Consider the following 26,589-nt stretch of genomic DNA (forward strand, 5'->3'; position numbering starts at 1 on the left):
TTTGTATTTATTTTTAAAGCAGGTTTTGAGTCAGGTAGAGGTGCCGGACTCACTGACAGCACCTGTCACCAGAGAGGAGTGCAGCAGAAATGCACGCATCCATCAGATAGCTCCACCAAGGCCCACTCTGACCTGGAGGCAACACTTATAAGGGTAAAAGGGGAGTTCAGTCTCTATGGACCATTCAATCCCTGACTTGTCCCCTAAACCTGTCAGACGTGGGGGGTTCCCCCTTCATGAATGCTCATGCCATGGGGAAAATTTACTGTTGCAGTGATGTACACCCTATACATATATTGCTGCCTACCTTGTGGTACAAGGTAATTTTCCAGTGGTTTGATCATACAATTGTGTGACCCCAATAAATTGTATATGGGTGGTGGCTTTGTGCTGTGGACATCTGCTGTCTATTAAGACTGGGGCCACGGGCTAATTTAAGAAGAATAAGCCACTGAACAGCTGTCACTAAAATCTGGGAGTTGTTTTAAACTAACAACTTAGAATAAAAGGTTCCCTATGCCCCTACCGACCCCCTGAGCCACCCAGTATTAAAATGCTCACAGGAGTAATTGCCCTTTAATAATCTGAGGATCTGTATGGTGTCAGGGTCAGATCCTTTGCTGGTATCAGTGGACACAGCTCCACTGAAGTCAACGAAATGAGGCCAATTTACACCAGTTGAGAATGTGCTCTGTTGTGCCTGAAACTCGTCAATGAATTAAATAGCTAAAGAAGTCAAGGCTGCATTGACTGACCCTGAAACCTCAGAAAGCTGAAGGGAAACTAAGCCCAGCCTCAATCTGTTAACATTCAAAAGGAGATTTAGGAATCAGACACAAAAGAAAATGAAGACAAGCGGGAAAATAAAAGTACCAGCAACTGCTTGTCAGTTTCCCTGATGTTATTGTCGTGGTTTTCCCAGCACTCTCCACACGCTGGAAAATGAACGCTATTCAGGGCAGAACTAGAGTGAGTGTATCTGAGTGGCCGAAGGGAGAAGCAAATGCCAAAGCCCCATAATACACCAGCTAGAGAAACAGCCTGGGGTTAGGAGAAGAATGATAAGGACCAAGCAGCAGAAACCCCCTGGGAGGGGCTGAGGCGATCCACTATGTAACACAGACTGGGGTACGGGAGAGGCTGAGAGAATCTGCTGGCCAAACACAGGGAAAGCAAGGAGTGCAAGGAAGAGAATTCTTAGCACCCCTTGGGAAGGATTTGCTGCCAGTGTGCCAGCCTGTTCCCAGCAGTGAGAGACCAGGGAAGGCGACAGCTGTTGCTGAGATAGAAGATCAAAGTGAGCACTCACATACTGGCACCCACAAATGTGGCAATAGCCCAGCACTGGGTACTGGTGCCCAAGAAGGGAAAAATACTTTAGCAAAACTATGAGATAGGAGTAGATTATAAACCCACCCATCAGTTATTGGTCTTTCTATGGAGACAATTATTGATTTACCTAGTAGATTACACCTATCAATATAATAAAAGGGGGGTGGGGAATCACAATGATCAACAGGGCCACAGACTTAAGGTTGAAGGGGACTATTATGGTATATCTCTTGAGATGAGGATGGTGGGAATTGTATTACAGACAAAGAAGCAGAAGATACATCACCATATTTACAATATAGTGCAAAGAAAAGCAAGGTAAAAAGATGGTTCCACTACTAATGCCCAAAACCAGACCAAGTTCATTAACAAGGACTCCAAACTTTCTAAGAAGTCTTTATTGGATACGTGATTATTTTCCCCATTGACAATCATTAATGCCTTTAATTCATTCTGGTAGTGAAGGGATCAGATCCCTTCTCCAGTGTCATGTGAGATGCCTTGTATGGGCGTTTCAAACGTGCCAAGATGACTTAGGAACACAAATCCCATTGAAAGTCAATGGGACTTGTGCAAAGTCACTCAAGCACTGCTGAAAATCCTACCCTTCTGTCAAGGTTCCTTCCCCACTCTGAACTCTAGGGTACAGATGTGGGGACCTGCATGAAAGACCCCCTAAGCTTATTCTTACCAGCTTAGGTTAAAAGCTGCCATCACCAAAGTGTTACACAAAGAACAGGAGAAGTGCCCACTTGGAAACGTCTCCCCCCAAAAAATATCCCCCCAAGCACTACACTCCCTTTCCTGGGGAAGGCTTGATAAAAATCCTCACCAATTTGCATAGGTGAACAGAGACCCAAACCATTGGATCTTAAGCACAATGAAAAAGCAATCAGGTTCTTAAAGGAGAATTTTAATTGAAGAAAAAGTAAAAGAATCACCTCTGTAAAATCAGGATGGTAAATACCTTACAGGGTAACCAGATTCAAAACATAGAGAATCCCTCTAGGTAACACCTTAAGTTACAAAAAGACACAAAAACAGGAATATCCATTCCATTCAGCACAGCTTATTTTATCAGCCATTTAAACAAAACAGAATCTAACGCATATCTAACTAGATTGCTTATTAACTCTTTACAGGAGTTCTGACCTGCATTCCTGCTCTGGTCCCGGCAAAAGCATCACACAGACAGAGCAAACCCTTTGTTTCCCTCCCCCCACAGCTTTGAAAGTATCTTGTCTCCTCATTGGTCATTTTGGTCAGGTGCCAGCGAGCTTATCTTAGCTTCTTAACCCTTTACAAGTGAAAGGGTTTTTCCTCTGGCCAGGAGGGATTTAAAGGTGGTTAGCCTTCCCTTTATATTTATGACACCTTCATTGCTATTGGCAACACTACACTGCTGGACACAGCTCGGGGGGGTATGTTTTTATCTAGAGCACAGATTAAACCAGGGGCGGGCAAACTTTTGGCCTGAGGGCCACATCAGGTTTCTGAAATTGTATGGAGGCCCAGTTAGGGGAGGCTGTGCCTTCCCAAACAGCCAGGCATAACCCAGCCTCTGCCCCCTATCCGACCCCCCCTGCTTCTTGCCCCCTGATGGCTCCCCTGAGACTCCTGCCCCATCCAACACCCCTGTTTCCTGTCCCCTGATGGCCCACCCTGGGACCCCGCCCATCCACCCCCTCCCTGTCCCCTGACCGCCCCTGGACCCCCTGCCCTGACTACCCCCTGCCGTCCCATCCAACCCCCCTCTCCTTCCTGACTGCCACCCCTGCCCCCATTCAACCCCCCTGTTCGCTGCCCTCTGACCACCCTGACCCCTATCCACACCCCCGCCCCCAACCACCACCCTGAACTCCCCTGCCCTCTCTCCAACCCCCCCTGCTCCCTGCCCCCTTACCGTGCTGCCTGGAGCACCGGTGGCTGGCTGCGCTACAGCCATGCCACCCAGAGCACCAGGACTGGCAGCCGTGCCGCCCGGCTGGAACCAGCCACGCCACCGCGCAGCACAGAGCACCGGGTCAGGCCGCGGCTATGCAGCTATGCTGCCCGGCAAGAGCTGTGAGCTGAGGCCGTGGGGGAAGGGAAACAGCGGGGGAGGGGTTGGGGGCTAGCCTCCTGGGCCAGGAGCTCAGGGGCTAGGCAGGAGGGTCACATGAGGTGGATGTGGCCCGCGGGACACAGTTTGCCCACCTCTGGATAAGACAGATCACACAGGAGCTTTATCTGTAGCCCTTGGAAGCTTGAGATTGCTAAACTATCTCTGTGAAATGTTGAAACTGAGGACAAACCTTCTTGGACCACCATCCAGTTCTGTGATTTGTCCATTTCCACCTTGCTCTGCTCATACACGCATGCCCCTCTTTTATTTTTCTTAGTTCTGTGCATTTCTTCTGTTGTAAAACACATTGTTACTGGGGATTTTTTCTTTAAATAGTGCCTAGATCTTCAAGAACGTGAAGGCCATACCACCAATTGTTCTGTAGACCTATTTTATGTATTAGCTGATCACGTATTTCTAAATGTTACGCACAAGTTTGCACAGTGCTTTCATTAATGTCAATCGCAAAACTCCCATTGCCTCCAAAGGGAGCTGGATCAGGACCCGAGGTAGAACCACATAGCTTGTGATATTCTAGATCTCATTCTCCACTGCCCTACACCTTGCACAGTCATTGACACCAGTGCAACATGGGTGTAAAATGCTACCACATAACAATGGTAGTGTTTTACACCCACATTGCCCTGGTGTAAATAAATAACATAAAGTGCAGTGCAGTAGGGGATCAGGCCTATTGCATTTATGTAGCACCTTCCAGCAAAAAGTGCTTTGTAAACCAAAATACAAGTTATATCTGGGGATCACATAACTTAATCCACAGCTGAACTGCATCATGTGGTGAAACAAGGCTCCTATGGCACCTACAAAAGTATCAAAAAGTCTGACAGTTTGTGCTAGACACATTAGGCCAGTGAGTAATCCTTGAAAGAGAGGACAGACAATGGAAGAGTTGGGATTTTCAACATGCACTGTTGTGCATCTGAACCTACTTACTATGGGCTTAAACCAAAATCCACTGAAGTCAATGGGAGTCTTTCCATTGCTTTGACTAGGCAGGGGTGATGCCCTACATGACCTAGGCTGAGGATACGGTCATGTTGTGATACATCATGGCTTCCAAAAAGTGGGCATCGAAACTATGCATGTGTCATAAATATAAAGGGAAGGGTAAACCCCTTTGAAATCCCTCCTGGCCAGGGGAAAGCTCCTCTCACCTGTAAAGGGTTAAGAAGCTAAAGGTAACCTCGCTGGCACCTGACCAAAATGACCAATGAGGAGACAAGATACTTTCAAAAGCTGGGAGGAGGGAGAGAAACAAAGGGGTCTGTGTCTGTCTGTATGTTGGGTCTTTGCTGGGGATAGACCAGGAATGGAGTCTTAGAGCTTTTAGTAAGTAATCTAGCTAGGTATGTGTTAGATTATGATTTCTTTAAATGGCTGAGAAAAGAATTGTGCTGAATAGAATAACTATTTCTGTCTGTTTATCTTTTTTGTAACTTAAGGTTTTGCCTAGAGGGGTTCTCTATGTTTTTGAATCTAATTACCCTGTAAGGTATCTACCATCCTGATTTTACAGGGGGGATTTCTTTATTTCTATTTACTTCTATTTTTTATTAAAAGTCTTCTTGTAAAAAACTGAATGCTTTTTCATTGTTCTCAGATCCAAGGGTTTGGGTTTGTGGTCACCTATGCAAATTGGTGAGGCTTTTTATCCAACATTTCCCAGGAAAGGGGGGGGTGCAAGTGTTGGGAGGATTGTTCATTGTTCTTAAGATCCAAGGGTCTGGGTCTGTAGTCACCTAGGCAAATTGGTGAGGCTTTTTACCAAACCTTGTCCAGGAAGTGGGGTGCAAGGTTTTGGGAAGTATTTTGGGGGGAAGGACGCGTCCAAACAGCTCTTCCCCAGTAACCAGTATTAGTTTGGTGGTGGTAGCGGCCAGTCCAAGGACAACGGGTGGAATATTTTGTACCTTGGGGAAGTTTTGACCTAAGCTGGTAAAGATAAGCTTAGGAGGTTTTTCATGCAGGTCCCCACATCTGTACCCTAGAGTTCAGAGTGGGGGAGGAACCTTGACAGCATGTTTATCCATCTCTGAGCCTTAGGGCATGGATGCCTAGAAAACATCCAGACAGCTGGTCGAAAAGCATGTGTGCAGAAGGCTACAACCCACAAGCAGACTAATGGCCTGAAGTGAGGGAAAACGTTAAAGGCAATGGACAAAGTGGAATATAGTAGACTGTGAAAGAGATGTGTTAATCTTTTATAGAAACCTTGTTCTGGCTGGTTGGCTGTGGGCTAGAGGCAAAAGCTTTTCAAACACGAGCAAAGTAAGAAAAACATCCCATCGCAGAGAGGAGGAGGTTGATTTTTTCCAAGATAAACATGAGACGAAGAGATGGAAGAAAAGGTCGGCCTTGCTTTGAAAAATAGGAGAAGTGCATCAATATTTTCCCTTCACTCAGGTCAACGAAAAGCCATTTTTCTTGGCTGTGGAAGGTAAACACTCAAGATCATTTGAGGAAGACTAAACAAGGTGAACTGCAGTTTTGAGCTCTTAGTTCCAAGAAACTGGATCACACTGTGATTTATGACCAGCAAAAAAACCTGTTAAAACCCATGCTCAGAGAAAAGACAATTCACAAGAGGGCAGGGACAAGTTTCCACCCAGTTTAAATCAGACACAAGGTTCAAACTGCTTCCCCAAAGATTGTTAATTTGGGAGCACAGATTAAGTTTTTCAAAGCCTGCTAAAGTATTTAGATACACAATGCATTAAAATTAATAGGAGTTATGCAGCTAAATCCCCTAGCTGGCTTTGAAAAATCTCAGCTACTGTCTTGAAGAGGGGAATCCATTAAGACCACCTTGAGAATAACAGATCCACCAACCCCATTTTCTGCAGAGAATGGGAATCTTCCCGCTTGGATTCAGAGTCAAGCAATATTGGAACTAAACAAGAGAGACTAAAGAAACTTTCCATGCAGGCCAGGCCTTGATGTACAGAATAACCATTAAAAGCAGTAATATGAGAGCCTCCTAGGCTAGATAAATATTGAACTGCCCTCAAGATAGTACATCTCTTTCTGCCTGCTTTTTGAAGGATAGCTCAGATTGGGCCAGCACCCATTCTCGCATCCCACTTACTGGTGACCAAAGGCTATTGTACTTCTAAAGTCAATCTTTCATCCATGAGGAATTGCTTCCTGGAACCCCACCCCTCTTGCATATACAGGCCCACACCCCACAAACCATAGCAGTCCATCTCCTTGCCACTGCAGGATTTCTCCATATTGGACACTGAATAGGATTTTGTCCCCTTTAGTTTTAAATGTCCCATAGAGAAGGGGCTTCCACCACTCCCATTGAGAGCCTGTTCCACAGCCTTAGCTATTTCACAGTCTTCCCCTGATATTCACCCTAAATTTCACCTCATTACTTCTAGTTGTGCCCCATGTGTATCACACTAAATAGCTCCTCTCCCTCCTTGCTGTTTACACCCTTCACATACTTCACTCTTTAGCCAAGCCATACTAATTTAACTCTTTTAATCTTCTCTCTTAACTCAGTCCCTCCAGTATTCTCCTTGTTTCTGTTCTCTGAACCTCTACACATTTCTCATAAGGAATCTATGTAGTATTTGAGGTGTGGGAATGATAATCTATCAGATGTCTCCCACAAGATTCCCTCGTTTTAACCAGACTGGAAATAGCATAAAAACTGTGTGTGTCTGTGTGTGTCTTGAGCATTTTGGTGCTTTCAAATCTGGATCAAGCCCAAACTGAGAAGCACAGAGGTGTGTGGAAAAAATGGGGGAAAATTAACCAAACTTGTGAACCTGAAATATGGTTCAGTTTGAATTTGGGGTATGGAACCAAGTTGCTCCTTATTTTACCCCGACAATCTTTGGGCTTTGCCATTTCCTATTGATAAACAGAGCTGGGATTTAAAGATTCTCCATGGTACACAGACATATACAGGTAGCTGAGGTGTCCTACTTGTATGAACTTTGAACTCCTAGATCTTGCCATCTTGGGTCATTATTGCTCCTGGGAGCTCCAGCCTTGCTGACAGTCTGATCCAGTTCCCACTGATATCGATGGAAAACTTGCTACTGATGAGAGTGGGAGATGAGTAGGGCTCTGAATGTCTGATCCAAAGCCAATTGAAGTCAATAGAATGGCTCCCATTGGCTCCAATGATACTCTGTATGAGATTCTGAATGCAGTATTTCCTGGGGTATTGCATTGCAGCTTGTAATACTGCTTGGCCAGTAGCACTGCGACATCATTGGTACTTGAAATATTATAAAACTAAGACCCTGACATCCACCTGCTTGGTCCTCCCCAGATAGGTGGGTCACAATGCAGTATGCGAGAAAGACATTGGCATGTCATTTGCATCCTCCTCATTATAATTTAGAGCCTGTGTTAATCCTATGCTGATTAAGGACCATTAATTGAGATTTTAAAAAAATCTTTAACAAAGTATTACAAATATTTTTAGTAACATATTTGTATTTTTTAATTGAATGAAACTTCTGTTACTCTGAAAAGTGGTTTTGTAACAATGGCATAGTGGCCGTGTCACTGTGTCTCAATGTTTTTCAAATCAAATTTTCACAGTTTAAAAGTAAAAGGTTTGCCCTCCTCCCTCCCCCGAAACCAGACTTACAAGCTCAAAACAGGGGATCTGAAAGTCAAGCTGGGTTTTTATCTTCTCATAGATTTTAAACCATTATGATCACCTAGTCTGACCTCCTGCTTCACCCAGGCCATAGAATTTCACCCAGTCATTCCTACATCAAGCTCTCAACTGGTGGTTGAGCCAGAGGTTCTCAAACTGGGGGTCGGGACCCCTCAGGGTGTCGCAAGGTTATTACATGGGGGGTCGTGAGCTGTCAGCCTCCACCCTAAACCGTGCTTTGCCTCCAGCATTTATATATTTAACGTATATAAAAAAGTGTTTTTAATTTATAAGGGGGGTTGCACTCAGAGGCTTGCTATGTGAAAGGGGTCACCAGTACAAAAGTTTGAGAGCCACTGAGCTATAGCATATGTCTTAGAAAGTCCTCCAGTTTTGAAAAGCAGCAAGCAATGGAGAATCCACCACATCCCTAGGTAAGTGATTCTAGTGGTTAAAAAGCTGCATCTTCTTTCCAATTTGAAGTTGCTAGTAGTTGGAACTTCTAGTAGTTGGAGTTTTGTTATGCATGTGTTTGCTAGATGAAAAAGCTCTCTTCTATCAAATATTGTCTTCCTGTGTAGGTACATCCTCATCACTGAAATAAAGATCCTGCTGACCAAACTGGGCCTTCAGTGACAACCGTGCAGCTCCATTGTCTTCAGATGAGGCCCTCAATTACCTCTATTGCCTTGAGTGGAAATGCACAGATGTAAGTGATATGAAGACAATGGGGTTCCGCGGGTGGCCCTGCAAATAGAATTTGGTTGATGTGCAAGACAAAAAATCCTAGTTCACTCAGGATGGGTTCTTTCAGGATAACAGGAGAGAATGGTAATAAAATCTTACTTGTCACCAAAGTTAGCAGACAGGGCTCTCTGAACACCCCTGCACACAGAGCAGATCTGCTGAGTGGGAAGAGGATACCTGTACATATTTACTTTGTACAGTAAAACTACACTGTAAGAACATTATTTATACTGTTTGTTGAAAAGTGATAATGTACTGAATGATAGAATACAGATCTGATGAAGACTGAGGAACAATTTAATTACACACATCCAGACCAAACCCTTCTATACAAATACCCCAAACAAAATCACTTCCTTCATCCCTGACTATCATACAACCTGTGCACACTGCAATCCTCTACACACCATTCACCCACACACCCAGGCTCCACCTTCATATCCCCTGTGCAGCACACACACTCAACCTTCATGCGCTCATCTTTCCATGCACATCAGAAAACAATCCTCTGGCTCTCAAGAGGGCCAAATACATTGGGATGTCCTGATTAGAACGGGTCCAAAAAAAAAAGAAAAGGAATAACAGTTGTAAAGCAGAACCATTTCTTGGATTTTTGAAAATTTTCCATATTTTTTTTTAATTTTGAGACTTGGCCCTCCCACCCCCTCTGAATGCAATAGAATGAAGGATTTCCAGCAGGATTCTTTCTTTCTTTCTTTCTTTCTTTCTTTCTTGTTTCAAAACTCTCTCAACTGTTAAAAAGTTAGAGCAGCAGAAGAAAAGTGAAAACTAAGAGAGAAATTTTAAAAGGGGTTGTCACAGGGTGGCTGGCTCCTGTGAATGAAGTAGGTCCAATTCCCCTTATGCCAGGACAGGGGCTCCCAGTTTGGCCAATTAAGAGGGCGGGAGCAGCATGTGGAACTATAAAGGATGAGGGAACCTGGGTGCTGAAGAGGAGAGGAGGATGAAGAAGAGAGAGACTGTGACCGACCGACCAATCAACCTCGTGGGTGATGGCTGCCAGAGTCAGTCAGAAAAGGCAGATAAGAGCTGCTAGAGCCAGAACGTGTTTCTGGGGGTGAAGGCTGAAGGCAAGGAGAGCAGCAAGGGGGGCAGGGGAGGGTTGCGGCTGACCTCCCCAAGGTAGGGCTGGAGACAGCTGCAGGCAGCAGGAGGAGGAGGAGCAGGAGCAGCTGCTGCCTGCTGGCTCTAAGCTGGGGAGCTGAAGCCAAGGGACGGAGAGGGCTGAAGCCAGGGGAGCAATGCAGGGGCTGATGTCTCCACAATGGAGAGCTGGACCAAGGGGAACAGTGAGCGGGCCAGGAGAGTGAGGGGTGCTCTCCTGGTGAGGAGGCTCTCCCGGCAGAGATGCTGGGGTCGGGTGGGGGTTCCCGCTGGGAAGAGCAGGGCTGCACTCCAGCTAGAAGGATTGGGGTGGCAGTCCTGGCAGAGCAACAAAAGAGGACCAACGAGGAGCCTAGGTGTGGCAGACAACACCGGAGCATGGTATGGAAGGACTCCCAGCAGAGAAACTGGTAGGGGTGCCCGGTGGGATGAGCAGAGTCGTAAAACACTATATACCCTGGGTGTGGGAAATGACTGTGTTTGGGGCTCTTTGTTAAGGACTGACTTGCATTATGGTTTGTAATAAACAGGCCCCATGTTTCTGCTGTCTCTGCCCCATACTTCCTTTCGGGGCTGGCTCGCGCCATTTTCGAATTGCTGTCAGCCAGCATGGACCCAACAATGATCTGCGCTGCTATGTGGCACCCTCCTTTTCTCACGGACCCTCCTGCAGTAGATCTGTATCTGCATGACTTTTATGCTGGATGGCTGTAAGGTATTTCATTTTAGGACTGTCATTGAAAACCACTCACGGCTCTTGTAGAGCCCAGCAGCACGATTGTTCAAGGGCATCCACCCACAAGCATCGCTGACACATTGTCTCTGACAGCTGCAGTAGCTGCCTGTTGCTCAGCAAGTGCATTTCAGGATATCACTGGTAGTGTTTTGAGGCCTTGGATAACACCGGACTGCTCTGCCTGAAGCATTGTGTGCTGCCCTGTCTTGTGCTGTGGCTACTAAAGTCTGCAGGATGGAACTGCTGGCCACCTGACGGCATAACTTGGTAAGGCCTCTTCCATCAAAAGTCTGTGACTATGGAATCGTCTCTACCTTGATACATGCAATTCTGCAATATCCTTCAGAGCCAAGCTCAAAGCTGTGAGTTTTCTTTTTAATTCAGTGTTTGTGGGGTAGGAGTGGCTATCATTTCTGGAGAGAGAGGGAGTTTGTTTCGCTCTTCTCTGAGGTGTGGTTTATTTGGGATATGTTACTGCATAAAAAAATGTTGGTTTCAGTTATTTTTTGGTTAAGGTGGCCAGTTGAAAAGGTGGGCCTTGCAACTACCAAGTTCTCCCTGTGCCCACGCTGACTTATACCAGCTCTTGTTCCTCTCGTGAGCAGGCCCTCATGGTTCCTTTGCTTTTGATTGGATTCTGTCAGGGTTCCCTCCCCACTCTGAACTCTAGGGTACAGATGTGGGGACCCGCATGAAAGACCCCCTAAGCTTATATCTACCAGCTTAGGTTAAAATTTCCCCAAGGCTCAAATTCTTTGCCCTTGGAGGGTATGCTGCCACCACCAAGTGATTTAACAAAGAATCAGGGAAAGGACCACTTGGAGTTTCTATTCCCCCAAAATATCCCCCCAAGCCCTTACACCCCCTTTCCTGGGGAGGCTTGAGAATAAAATCCTAACCAATTGGTTACAAAGTGATCACAGACCCAAACCCCTGGATCTTAGGACAATAGAGAAATCATTCAGGTTCTTAAAAGAAGGATTTTACTTTAAAAAAAAGGTAAAAATCACCTCTGTAAAATCAGGATGGAAAATAACTTTATAGGGTAACAAAAGATTCAAAAACACAGTAGAACTTCCTCTAGGCTTAGTTTCAAAGTTACAAAAAACAGGAATAAACCTCCCTCCAGCAAAGGAAAAATTCACAAGCAGAACAAAAGATAATCTAACATGCCTTGCCTGGCTTTTACTTACAATTTTTGTAATATGAGAGACTTTTAGGATGGTTGATAGGAGAAGGAGTTTTCTGACCTGGTGCTTCTTGCTTCCCAAGAGAACAAACAAAACAAAGCCTTCCTGCCCCCCTCGCCCCCCCAAGATTTGAAAGTATCTTCTTTCCCCATTGGTCCTTTTGGTCAGGTGCCAACCAGGTTATTTGAGCTTCTTAACCCCTTACAAGTAAGGAAGAATTCTAGGCTACCCTTAGCTGTATGGTTATGACAGATGCTTATCTCTGTCTCTCCCCTCTGGTTCTGAGGTTACTTTTTCGTTGACTCAGCCTTCATTATGGTCTGAAGCCAGTTCCCTTTCCGTAGCTGTGTCCAGCAATCCCTGTCCCCAGAGAATTGTTCCAGGTACCATAAACAAAATAAGGTTTATTTGGTGTGGGATTGACAACAAAGAAAAAAAAATCACAAAATAAAAACAACACAAATAAAAAAAATTAAAAATAGCTTAGACTCCATGTCCTAGCCAGGTGACCTTCCATTGCTCCTTCCTCCTCCATGGATGGAGAGCCTCTGTTTTATCATCTCTCTGGGGCTGTGTACCCAGGAGTGAAGTCTTCATTAGCGCACTGAATTTGTTCCTCATCCCTTAGGGCAGGTGGGCAGACTGTTGCACAATCATCCATTGAAGACAGTGGGGCTTGATGCCAGCCCGGCATTCTGCCTAAGCATTGCAGATTGCAGGATCAGAGTCTGCGCTTAGATGTCAATACGCAATTACAACTGTTTCTCTGTGTCACCTCACATTTTAATTAGCTTTCCCCTTTCTCTTGATTAGAGCCGCGCGAGTGCGGCAAGAAACATTTCTGTGAATATTTGTTTGGATATCAAAATGACAGTGTTTGTGCCCCTTGTGTGCATACCTACAGGTTTGTTCATCCGAACAGTGAATTTTTAAACAAATGCTACAGGATGTTTGCAGCCAGCACATCTCAAATCCATAACTGTGAGTATTTGCTCTATGCAGTGTTGTGGTAGCCGTGTCGGTCCCAGGATATTAGCTATAAGGTGGGGGAGGTAAGATCTTTTATTGACCAACTTCTGTTGGTGAGAGAGAGAGACAATCTTTCGACCTACACAGAGCTCTTCTTCAGGTTAGCTCACTACCAGCTTATCTCTCTAGTATTTGCACTAAACACCTGATTCCAAGAATTGCACTTAGCTGATGAAGACACAGAAACATACCACATAACATGTACCCAATCCAAAGAGCGCACAACGTGAATATACACTATTCAGTTTCCATGCACTTTTTTTTTGTAATTCCCAGCTAACTTCCATGGGTATTTCAAAGGAGTTTTGCTCCTTTCAAAGGATTCTTCTGAACCTTTATAAAGGGCTGTTGAAATACAGACATGGGCACACTATCACATGCTATGAAAGCTGTGATTAGGGTGACCAGATAGCAAATGTGAAAAATCGGGATGGGGGTGGGGGGTAATAGGTGCCTATATAAGAAAAAAACCCAAATATCAGGACTGTCCCTATAAAATCGGGACATCTGGTCACCCTAGCTGTGATATGATCACTGGTGGCCATGTGGCTAACAAAATCAGCCACTTATTTGTAAAGCGTGTTGCGATCGACTGATGAAAAGCACTATGTCAGAGCTGGGTATTTATTATTTAAATCGAACCGATAGGAAATGGCTTGACCAACATAATAATATTTTAACCAACCAAATATATTCCAGGCACATGATAAAACATGTAACAACCACAGCCCTTGTCCTGAAGAGCTCAAAATCTAGATTAAAATGAGAGAGTGAATTATTGGGCCAGATCCTCAGCAGGTATACATTGGATTAGTTACATTGCAGCCAATGGAGCTATGAGAATTTGCACCTTCCAAGGATCTGGCCTACAGAGTACAGAATACAGATACAGAGTGTGAGGGTATGTATGAAAGCTTTGAGTATGAGGCTTTGGCTTCACGGCAGATAAAAGGTGTGTGTTTGCACTGAGATCACTAATTTGATGTCAAATCCTAGAGGAGACAAGGCACAGGGAGTCTAATGTAGCTAACCAAAGTCATCCATAGGTGGAAGGTACAAGGTTGACCTTGACTAGCTACAACGAGGTAAAAAATATAATCCCTTGTCTCTGCCAGGATTTTAGACTGTGTTGGAATATCTCAGTGTAAACACACTCTTTGCAGTGAAGATGGAGCCTGAGTTTGGAGAGATGCATTACGCATAAAGTAGCGAAGTCATCGAAGCCGTATTTGATTTTATTTAGTCATCTCTGGCACATTTCCAGCACTCCTCTATCCACCTCTCAAAGTGTAAAGCACTCCATTAGAAAACCTAAAAAGAAAATTTCACGACAATATGCTGATTCATCAGACTTCCAGAGGCCTTTTTTCAAATAGACTCCCACAGAACAGATTAAAGACATTCTCTCCAACTGCATCCTATAGTGAGAGACTCCATATAATTCACCCTTCCATCTCTGGCCTCTCCCCTTTGGAGCCCCCCAGCCCCACTATGGCCCTGATCCAGGAAAGCACTTAAAGTTAAGCACACCAGTAATCTAGCTGAAGTCAGTGGGACCAGTCACATGCTTAAAATTAAGTTCCCACTTAAATGCTTTGCTGGATCTGAGCCTAAATGCCTAGGAGAAAAGAGGCTTAGCAGCCTGCCTGGAAGTGAATGAATCCAGTCTTTGCTGGACCAAGCAGGGAAGTAAATTCAAGAGATCCTGTCAAAGAAAATGCCCTCCTATCCACTTGCATTTGTTTGTTATCAATTGCCCTCAGACATGCCGGTCTCCACAGTGGCAGCATGGTGTGGGAGACAGGTGGTCCCTTAGGTAACTGGGTCCCAAACCATGTGGGATTTATAGGATAAAGCCAGCACTTGGAACTCTTCCTGGAAATGTACTGGGAATCAAAACCAGCTCATTAGCGGTCACATGACATCTGGGCGTCGGTGACAGCTGCTTACGTGAAAAGGTAACGTTTGGGAAACAAGCCAATTAATTTTTACCTGCCTTAGGGAGACGAAATGAATCATGCTCTCTGTGGAAACTAGCGCGAGCAGAGAATCGGGCCTTTGAGTGCTGCAAGTGTAGCTGGGGGGGCCACAGGTACCTGACTAAACCCAGCCAGTCTGTGTTTGTGTTTATGCCTCTTTTTAAGTCAGGGAGACGGCATCTTGTCTTTTCATGGCAATGCCACCATGCAGAAATTGAAATGCCCTGCGAAGAACAAATACCCATAACACCACGCTCATATATAGCATCTTAGTTCAAAGGCTGTGCAAAATAAATATAAATAACATTGTAGGCCCAGGCATGCCCCTGGTGAATAGGAAGTGTGACAGAGTGAGTGCGGCGAAAAGATTCAGCTTTATTTCCCGGACCCAGTCATCTGAGCCGGGCCAGACTTCCGAAGATTAATAGCCCTGCGTGACATGGGTCAGCGTGCGTTAATGCCACTGTTACAGGGAAGTGACTTTCACAGAGACTTCACCTAAACCTGAGCAGATGTGCTCGTATTAGTGTTTCTCTTTGAGAGAAGGAAAAAAGCCAAGCAATGTTTTTCCTTTGAAACGAACGTTATTTCACATGCAGGAAACCCAACTGAGTGCCGAGCACTTGTAAAGAGAACGGAGCTGATCCTCCGCTGGTGTAAATCAGCATATCTCCATGGGCATCAAGGGTACTACACTGATCTACACCACATGAGGTTTTGAATGAAATTATGCTTTACAGACAGCTTCCAGTTTTTACTACGCAACAGGTAGATTAATCTAACGCTTCTATTTGGGGGAGGGAGGGCTAAAGAACTTGTTAAACTTTTACCTGAGTGACTTGCACTTTTGGGGAATCCCATTCACACCCTTCTCTTTATAATCAGCAAATATCCACTGTGATCTTCTCTGCACCACATGTCCCCTTAACGCTGCATTGCAAGCCTGAACCCAAAGCTGCGTGGAGACTTGAACGCTGCATTTTCCCTATACAGCTGCTGCTGCCCGCTCCCCCCTCCCTTACTCCCAATCTAATGGTTATACAGGATCCAAGCTTTTCAATGCATGTTTGTCTCTATAGGGCCACAGACAGTGTTCCTGATTAGGCACAGTCTGGCATGCCAGAGAAACGTCACAGCTCAAGCACCTGGGACAAATCTGGCAGGGGGGATGGATCTGACACCACACGTTTACAGCTATATTTTGCAGGCACTCTCCCTTTATGCAGCTAGTGCACTGCTGGCTAGAATAACTTCCCCTTTAGCAACATGTGCTGAGTGGTGAAGAAAGCTTTAAGAAGTGGGTTTACTTGTTTTATTTCTGGGAGGGGGAAGTTGTGAAGTTATTTTTGGAGAGGAGGGGGAAATAACCAAAGTTAAAGAGAGCTTCCCAGCAGGTTCCGAAAGAGAGAGCTCCGTGTCCTGAAGCAGAAGGTTTCCTTGCAAGATTGCTTTAATAATTTTGTGTAAAATGCCCCATGCTCGTCCCAGGAACCAGAGTCCGATCCCAGAGGTGACGTGGGACTCTGGGCTCAAGGAGATGAATGAGACCTGGAAGGGAGCTATTGCCTGCCTTGGGGTGGCTGTCTTCTTCGTGATGACCATCGGAATTATCTACTGGCAAGTGGTGGACCAGCCAAACAAGAACTGGATCTTGAGAGGGAGCACCAGTGGTCTCATCTGGGAGCGAAGGTCCCAATCCCTCGTCCTGCAGACCCTGAGCGAGGAGAAGACCCTGGTGGAAATCAATGTGGGCAACTTCCCAGACATGGAGCAGCCCTTTGTGAAGAACTTGTGCTGGCTGAACAAGACGGAGTTCTGCTATACCTGGGATGCGACGGCGGATCTGGAGATCTCCCTCGAACCTGGTCCCTCTGCTGGCACAGAGTGCTACAGGATAAACTGGACTCCTCTGCACTGCAAGGTTACACTAAAGGTAATGGGGATTTGGTTTAGTTATAAAAGAAATGTGTTGTTTTATTAATGCATCCTGGTGCTTTTTGGGCCAGATACTCAGCTGGTATAAATCAGCACAGTGACTCCAGTGAAGTCAATGGAGCCACACCAATTTACATCAGTGGAGGATCTGGCCTTATATATTTATTATAATTAAAAATAAATAAAATAAAATAAAAAAAATAACATTAAGCTTGTCCTGCTGGCAGGGCCGGAAGAGAGAGGGAGATCTTGTGTGTGTTTACTTTTTGTGGAAGGCATCTGGACCACATAATGATGGGATGATCATACAAAACCCTAGACAGATGGGTACTCCAAAGTACTCCGGGTGCTACTGTCACCATTAAAAATACATTAATAATACTCAACCAGTCAACTGTAGCTACCTCCTCGTAGTGCTGTGGTGTTAACTAGAGGGCAGGAAAGCCACATTTAGATAGAGACTGAATACATATATACACCAACACATACAAAATAACAATGGTGTTTAAAATCAAAAAGCTAGAAAAGGTTATTCCTAAACACAGTTGCAATAGATTTATTCCAATGGCCCCTGGTGGGAGAACGGCAGCACCCTCCTTCCTCTGTTTGTAACTAAAAAGAACTTCTGTAAAATAAATACCTACCACATATTTGCACTGGCACTGAAATCCTGTGACTGTACCAGGTTTCAGAAGTTGCTTCTCTGTCTATTCTAAAAGTTGGGGAACTTCCTCTTGTGTTCCCTCAGTTTGTGTGATGTTCTTGCGACTTACAGAGGGCTTAAGAGTATTTTGTTATACAATATTTAGGAAATGGAAGAATGAATCAACTCGTCTGGATCTGAGCACAGCACTTTCCTTTCTCCTGATACATCAGGTGTCAGCACTGAGAACATTAATAAAATCTGATTTCTTTGCTGATCTATACATTATCTAGATAGCGACATCTCTGCTAGCTGTACAGTAAATCCACATTTAAAACACACTTTGCTTTGGAGTAATTTTTGAACGTAATCGGGGAGTGTAGCATACGTGTGTGATTTGTTTTAGTTTGTTCAGATCTATACTGCCAAGGTGATGAGTAGGACAGAGTTGATCATTTTCCAAGTAAAAATCAAAAACTGTTGGAAAATATGATGTGGGGAAAGTCAGAAACGGTTAGTGGGCCAGAGTCTCAGCTGGTAGAAATCAGCTACTGAAGTCAATTGAGCTATGCTGATTTACATCAGTGGAGGATCTTTATTTTAATACTCTGGGCCAAATTCCTCCACCTCAGCGAAACATTCAATTTGAGGACAGGAGTGGATTTGCCCTGTTTTTCAGTAGAATTTGTCCCTCACTAGCACCCAGATAAAAAATATTTTACAATGTAGTTAAACCATTACAGAGTTCAGAGATTCAGAAATTTTTCTTGACATTTAGGATCAGTCTCAAAGGGACCCCATAGGAACCTGAGCCACGAATACACATTTCATATTATCAGGAGACAGAGAATAATTATTCTCTTGTAGATTTCAATCAATCAGAATAAGGCAGGACTCCGACACACATAGGTGTTTCAAAAAAGGTAGGAAACAGGAGTCTGATCCTTCACCATGCTGAGAGCCCGCAACTCCTGCTGACTTCAGGGGAAGGTGAAATTCCTCAGACATTTATAGGTTCAAATCCAGGCCAGTGGAGAGTAGGGGGTGAATGTGGTTGTAAAAGGTGAAAGGGATTAAGCTGGGAGAGATGAGCAGTGTCTCTAACTTGCAGCAACAGAGCTGGTCAGAGAGGAGACAATGAAATGGAAATAAAAGGTCTTTTCGGAAACAATCCAGCAAATTAGCTGGCCATATATGTCCCTTTATCAGAACATAGGATAAATTATAAATGTTGTTGCTGACTGGCTGGCTTTTACAGTTGTACTGAGAATCTGCTCCAGATTGTCTCCATGTCCTTAGAAGTTTACACCAGAAAACAAAAATAAACCCCCTAACAGTTAAAGCCATTTACTGATGCACCGTGTGACACCAATAAATCCTCTCTCTGTGCTGAGCCATAGAAACAATCCTGTGATACATGGTTCTGTGTCTTGTTTTGACTGCATTCCATAGTTACACATATAGGGCCAGATCTTCAGCTAGTGTCAGTTAGCATGACTCCATTGACTTATTCAGTTTGCACCAGCTAAGGATCAGGCTCAAATATGTTAAAGTAATCTATGGCTGGCTTTGAGTCACAGTTGTTTGGCTGGTAGCGCCTGTTTTTCATGGACTCAGCTGTTCATTTGCAATGCTGAATACAAACTGAAATAGCCCACTTGAAATAGCTGAATTTCCCTCCCCAGTACCCCAATTCTGCACGAATCACTGCACAGAGTTTGGAGCTGGTCATTCTTTTCAGTAGTTGAAGGTGTAAGTGGGACTAGCTGCTAATGCTTAAATAACCAGAAATCTCCTTTCCCCCTTGAAATACATCTGGGCTTTCACAGAGGCACTCAAGAGGCCTTGTTCTAATTGCCAGAGAATTTGAAGTCATGTGGGAGGTTAAGTCTCGCTGATCCTGCTGCTTGGCAAAAAGGGAAGGTTTAGAAAGAGCAGAGGCAACAAGAGCATTTGAACTGAAATAATATAATTGATTGTATTTAGGTGGTTTAGGAAACCAGGAGGCAAGGGGGGAAAAGCCACGTAACTCTTGATACTTTCCAGGTTTGTCTTTGTTTTGTATTATGGAGTGGCAGTAGCTTGTTGACTCTTCTGAAAAATATTCTTAGCGGTTTTTTGGTTCATCATGTCACCAAAACACCTTGACCTGGAATCTCCAAATTTGTTTTGCTTGCCTTGCTGAGGAGAGGCACCGTTGATAGCACTGGGGGACCTTGGTACAATGTTGGGGAGGAAAATATAGTGGGGGAAATACATATACATATATTATGGCAGCATCAATAGGGACTCGATAATTAAGGATGCATTGAGATTTGCACTTGGAGTAGGATGTAAAGTGTAGAAAGACTCACGTTTTACATTTTAGTGACTGAATTGGTTTTCAAGTTCAATACAGTGACTTCAGAAAACTGAATTTTCATAATATTTGTTAAAATATTTGGCAGCTGTTGCAAAGGAAACATTTTAAAACTATCCCTTCTTGGATTTCCTCCTAGCAGCCTGACCGGTCTCTTATATTGCCTTCCTGAAGCTAAAGAACCAGTCACCACAAACTCAAAACACACACACACTATGTTAAAAGAACATTATTTAGGTTGCAATGTTAAGTACCATTAGGAAAACCATGTGTGATGGCTCATGCAACCTTAATTACTGGCTCAGTGGGCATCCATTCTCTGCGCACAATAATGCAGGATCCTATAGATGTAATTAGGGTGAGCAGATGTCCTGATTTTATAGGGAGAGTCCAAATTTTTGGGTCTTTTTCTCATATAGGCTCCTATTACCGCCCATCCCCATCCCGATTTTTCACACTTGCTGTCTGGTCACCCTAGATATAATAGTATGATTGTGTAAAGACCGTACCATAATGCATACCTGAATTATGGTTAAAAGAAAAGGAGTACTTGTGGCACCTTAGAGTCTAACAAATTTATTTGAGCATAAGCTTTCGTGAGCTACAGCTCACTTCATCGGATTATGGTTGTAATCCTAAATCTGGCACTTCGTAACTTTCAGGTGCTTGACTCTTCAACATAAATAACATTATTTTGAAAGGTACAAGGTGGGTGTGGTAATGTCTTTTATTAGACCAACTTCTATTGGTGAAAGTCTCTCACCAATAGAAGTTGGTCCAATAAAAGACATTACCTCACCCACCTTGTCTCTCTCATATCCTCGGACCACCATGGCTACAACAACACTGCATACATTCTTTTAAAGCAGCATTTTGTGTGTAATTGAGCAATTTTGGGGCGGGGGGGAGGTTAAGATAAAAACAGATTCTGTTGCACGCAACTGTAACAACTCCCCAAATCATGGATCATCAACAGGATCTGTATCCCAAGACTTCAGCATTGTGGCACAGACTGCTGCTCCGTGAGCTACAGGACCAACATGAGTGAGTGGTAGGAGAAGGCTGTTTTCCAGGTGTGGGAAGGTGGGAGGGGACTGGATTGCTGAGTCCAGGTGCTGGGTCCAGGAAGAAGCCCATTCCAGCTTGGCTCTTGCTCTCTCCAACCCCCAGAGTGGGGGGAGCTCCTGCCTCACATCTTGCCGGAATGTGGGGTTGGTGTCTGGTGCCATTTGCAGGATTTGGGAATGGGGGTGTTGCCATGTCTGTCTGTCTGTCTGTCCGTCTGTCTCTCTCTCTCTCTCTGCCTAGTAGTTAAGGGAGCCAAGCTTCTGCTCCATGCGGTACCCTGGGGTATAAGTGTGTATGTGTAAACGGGCCACTGGGGCCCTGTGCTGGTTCCAGGGACTTGTAGGTGAGTACAGCCTGGATGGGCACTCTTCTCTCCACACTTTGCTCTGGCTATTTTGGAAGCTGCCTACCGTGTGATCAGCCATTTGGGCCGGCTGCCAAAAGTTCCCTGAGGGACGCAAGTGAGAAAAGGGAAATGGTGATTTAAAATCTACAATTACATATATCTCAGCCAACCCTGAATGGAATTTCTTAGGAGAAAGAAAAGGCATTTCTGTAGCCCATGGGGATTCCCCTGGCTGAATATCAAAGGCCTACTACAAAGAATGAAGTTCTGAGAGCTTCTCACAGAAAAGGTCACAACAATCTTTTATAATAGGAAGCAGTAGGCAACCTAGGCTCACCACCAGCTCCCCCCATAATATATATTCTTATAAGGTAGCAAGGATGGGCCTGAGATGTTACAAGAATATATATGTTGCTGGTATGATTTCAGCTGTTGTATGGACAGGGCTTAAATGTACCGTGTAGCACGTGAGATTCTGTACATAGTGTATAGACCCTACTTTACACTGCCATGGGCTGTAGAGGCTCCTACGCAGTTGCTACAGGAATTTTTTGGACGGCACGTATGTACCACATAGACTGGCTCAAAGCATTCCCTGCGCCCTGCAGAAACTCAGTGCAGTTGGGCTTTGTGAGTGTGAAGCATGAAAGGGTTAAGGATGCAAACACACCCTCTAGCTGGGGCCAGAGCATTGAGCCGCAGAGTAATAATCCCTTCAGCCCACTCCCTGTGGCTGCAACCTCTCGGTGCCACTTGCACAGGGCGTTAGGACAATTGAATTTATAGTAACTGAGGATCCGGTGGCCTTTTCTCTAACCTATCCCCACCCCATGCATGACTGCCTCACCAATTACCCCTCCCGCCACATGACACAGGAGGTGCAGAAGCTCCTTTGCATGATAATTCTGCTGAAGCAGCACATCTCCTAGCCAGGAGTCCTCTTCAGCGAGCACTGCCCACTTCTTTGATGATACTGCCCAGCTGCAGAAACCCCAGTGGCTGGGAGGATACAGCTGCAGCCTGCTTATGGGGGATGTTCTGACACCCATTCCCCTGGGATTTAGTTAGCAGAAGCCAGTGTAATCCAGGACTAGAACTAGCTCCTTTGTCTTCCAGTCGAGAGGCCAAGCAGCATGGGGAAGATGGTGCTTTGATCTGTTCTTGATTATGAAATAAAACAGTCAGCTGTGTATTTAATATGAAACATACAGAGTTGTGCTTACCCTCTGCTAATGTCATAAAGCAAGCCTGGCCTGCCATGTTGTAGCATTTTGGATGCTAGAGAAAACAGGAGAGACTTTCAAGTTCTGAGGAAGAAAGTCCTTTTCAAGTCAGGGATTACAATGAGAGCAGTAAGTAGCCAACGTTAGGATTATCCTCAGAGTTATTTATTGTATGATGTCTGCCTGGAAACCTTATGGCAAGATCAGTAAGCCTATGTTATCGTGCTGAGCATGCTTACATAATTACTGGATTGACGGAGAGCCAAATTCTCTGCTGTCATAAATTGATCTAGCTCCGCTGAATCTGGTCCAGCCCTTAGGGGAAAGAAACTTCTATGAGTAACCCAGTGTTTGGCAAATATGGGGTTCACTCCTGCTCCCATTGAAATCAATGAGTTGCTTCCATTGACTTCTACAGAAGCAGGAGTAAATCCACAGCTAGCTGAGTGGAGACTTGAGGAACATATTCCAGGTGAGGAGCGCTAAATTGGAAGGTTCAGCTCATGGTCACATAGACTGTTATAGCATTAACCCCTGGGATATCTTAAAATATGGAGATGGAAAATAGTGCTTGCTACTATAAACAGCTGTGGGTCAAATTCTGCCTACACTTGCACCAGTGTAAATCTAGACTAGCTCAGTAGATGTCACTGGAGTTCCTCTAGACTTAAGCTGATGTAACTGCGGGCAGAATTTGTCCTGTTGTCTTCACAGCCCCTTGGAATTTGGTTCTCCAGAATGAAAGGTGCCATATATTAAATGTACAGCAAAGCATCCTTGGTTACTTTCATAATTTTGAAAGGAGTTAAATATTTGAGCACAGGTCCTGCGTCCGCAAATATCACTAGCATCTAGGAATAAATGTCTGTCCAGATCTGTGAGGGGAAGACTCTGAAATGTGAGGCTATCTAGTCTCAAGGCCAACAATGAGTTTCTCATACGTCTGAAAGGGAAAAAAGGCAACTAGCAGGTTTGCAGGCATGCTATTGTACGATAGTGATGTTTAATAGAGGGAGGATTCTTCAGATTGTTTCTCTTGCCCAAAGGAAAGAGCTCAGCTGGGATATTAGCACTTCTCATCTCTCCACAAACCCATTTTCTTTATTGAAAGGTTTTATTTTAATGCTTCACTCCTCACATACTGAGTGTGTCTGCATTGCAGTCACAGAGTATGATAGCAACTGGTGTAGACATACCGGAGGTAGCTTCAATCTAGCTAGCTCCGGCACCAGAGCAGTGAAACGGCTGCAGCTTAGGTTTCAACGTAGACTAACCGACCGAGCAATTAACTAGTGTTTTGGGCAGGCTTGTGCGTTTAAGTACATTGCTGAACCAGGGCTACGTACAGTAACATACCAACACATCCTATTATAATGAGAGGGGATGGGGGAGAGACGGTGATGATATATGATGGTGTGTTGTGCTCTAAAGGAACGTAAGAACACTAGATCAGACCAGCAATCTGTCTAGTCCAGTAATCTCTTTCTGAGAGTGGTTAGCACCAGCTGCTTCAGAGGAAGGTGCAAGAAACTGCAGGAGGTAGTTATGGGATAACCTGCCCCTCCGGGAATGGACATTCTAACACCCCGCCCCACTGTACACCATTCCCAGAAGTTGGTTTATGCTCTGAAGCAAATGGGTCTGTATCTTATCTGAAACTATTGTTAGTTTTTGCGTTATTCACTATTGTAACCCTGGATAGTCTTGTTGTGAGCATACATGTATAATCTTGCTAAGCTCTTGGCCTCAGGGATAATTTTGTTGCAGTAAGTTCCACATGTTACGTGTTGTATAAATAATGTTTCCTTTTAACTGTTTGGAATTTGTCACTTTTCACTTTCCTTGCCTGTCCACTTGAAGGGTTCTATTTGCAGGAGTGTGGGATGGCTACGTTGTTTAGATATACTAGACATATTTGACACAAACTGTTTCAGAAATATTTTCTAGGTGCTTTGTTTTAAATGGAGGCACTATTTTCCATATCCTACCACCTAAGAGTATTCATTTTCTTGTGACTCTCTTGCAGTGGACTAGTGCCCTATTTCAAAACTCAAGAAACAGTGGTAGGTATTTGAGAAGTTATTCACAGGCAGATCACAAAGGTCAAGACAGCCCTCTGGATAAAGTACATCTGTGCCATTTTATACCTCAGTGTGTGTTTCATTTAATTATTGTTTTATAAAGAACATTACTGGAGGGGTAGAAAAAGCTAGAGAGGGGGAATAAAACCTAACCAACGCTGAATGGCGGGTTTCCGGCTTTAATGAACAGCTCACCGAGAGCCTCCCTCAGTGGTTTTACTGTTCTTCGTGTTCCCCTTCCTCCTTTGGCCAGGCCCAGGGGATGGTATAAAATGAGTAAAAGCTGGTAAAAGCTTTTCTTTTCCCCATTTGGTCCCTTCCTTGTCCATGTTCTTTGTGTCTATCCACATGGCCTGTGTTAAATGAATTGAAAACAGGTTACCTGATGGATATGAAAGCATTCTTAATTCCCCATTAACAGCTCTGAGGGGAGGGTTTCTAGTGGGGGGTCCCCTATGGATTGGTTCTCGGCCCTTTTGGGGTCAGTTATCTGGAAGAAAATATATAATTATCGCCGCAAAATTTTGTGGAGGACGCAGACTGGTGGAGAGGCAAACAGCAACCTGTCACTGATGCAGAATGATCTGGATTGCTTGATAAACTGGGCACAATCCAATATGCGTTAATACAGCTAAAGGCAAGGCCACGCACCTTGGAGCAAAATATGTAGGCCATGCTTACAGGACAAGGGACTGCATTCTGGAAAGCAATGACTTTTGAAAAGGAGATGGTGGGGTGGGGGAGAAGAAATTGTATATAACCAACTGAGCATGAACTCCCAGGGTGATGCTGGGATACACAATATGTATAAAGGGGTGAGTATTGAATAGGAGTAGGGAGGTGGTGTTATCACTGTATGGCATTGGTGAGACCACCCTTGGCATATGGTGTTCAGTTCCAACATCTACATTTTAAGGAGCATATTGAAAAGATGGAGAGAGTTTAGAGAAAAGCTATAAGAATGGTTTGTGGTCTATAAAACATTCCTTATGATGAGAGAGACTTAAGATAAATAGATTGAGTGTATCAAAGAGAAGGTTAACAGGTGACTTGATCTGCACAGGGAAAAGATATCTGGTACTACAGAGCTCTTTAATCTAGTAGACAAATGCAGAACAGCTGGAAATTGATTTCAGCAAAGTTCAGACTGGAAATAAGATGCACATTTTTAACAATTAACCATTCGAACAGATTACCAAGGAATGTGGTAAAATTCTCCATCATTTGGCCTCTTTAAATCAAGACCGGATGTCATTCTAAAAGATACATTCTAGTTCAACCACAAGTTTTTGGGCTCAGGGAAGGAACCACTGGGTGAAATTCTATGGCCTGCGTGATGCACGTTATTATCATAATAGTCCTGTGATGCAGGGTGGTCTCTCACGCTATTCCCCATTATGGTTTCAAGTCCATAGGTTGGCAGTAGCACCTAGTGGCTCAAGTCTGTGGATTTCTTGTAGGGGAACCCAGGCCCTCCCTCTCCACCAAGCTCCAACCCAGGGCCCTGGGCCTGGCAGTTCAGATGTGCAGCAAAGGCAAGGGTATCACCAAGACTGCTCCTTGGGTCACTTCCTACTACAGCCCCTGTCTCTTTAAAGGCCCAGTGGTTGCCTGGCTATTGACTTGCAATGTATACTCAACTGAAAGGGGTCTGGAGGTTCTTCCCTCTCACTCAGAGACAGGCGCTCTGCTGTCTCTCCACGGCAGCCTGCATCTCCCAGTTGAGGTCTGTTCCAGATGGCATTGGACTCCTTCTGTATCCCTGAAGGAGCTACCAGAGCAACTCTGCTCACTTGCACTGACCTCCCTGGCTGAGCTGTGCCGTGCCTTTTTAAACTCCACCTCTATTGTGAGCACTCCCAGCAAATATGTCGGGGCAGAGCCTCCCGGGCTCAGATCTGCTCTTTAACCCTCTGTCCCCAGTGTGGGGTTTTTACAATCCAGCACATGTCCCTTCTAGCCTTAAAAATCTAGTACTCTTATTTCCACCATCTCTATATCAGGTTTATGCTTTGATGCACTGCTATTGAGTGTTGTTCTTATATTT

The 26,589-nt window shown here is 44.6% G+C and overlaps 1 protein-coding gene across 1 annotated transcript in view; it reads left to right on the plus strand.

The window, feature by feature from the left end:
* The first annotated feature begins 15,608 nt into the window (after positions 1-15,608).
* The window catches only part of LOC144265686 (SITS-binding protein-like), a 66,018-nt gene continuing 55,037 nt past the window's right edge, over positions 15,609-26,589 (plus strand). Inside the window, exons 1-2 of the mRNA XM_077818529.1 lie at positions 15,609-15,655; positions 16,376-16,820. Of these exons, the coding sequence (XP_077674655.1) occupies positions 15,609-15,655; positions 16,376-16,820 (492 nt within the window). The remainder of the gene's footprint in view (positions 15,656-16,375; positions 16,821-26,589) is intronic.

This window comes from Eretmochelys imbricata, chromosome 6 (assembly GCF_965152235.1).
Source record: "Eretmochelys imbricata isolate rEreImb1 chromosome 6, rEreImb1.hap1, whole genome shotgun sequence".
NCBI lineage: Eukaryota > Metazoa > Chordata > Testudines > Cheloniidae > Eretmochelys > Eretmochelys imbricata.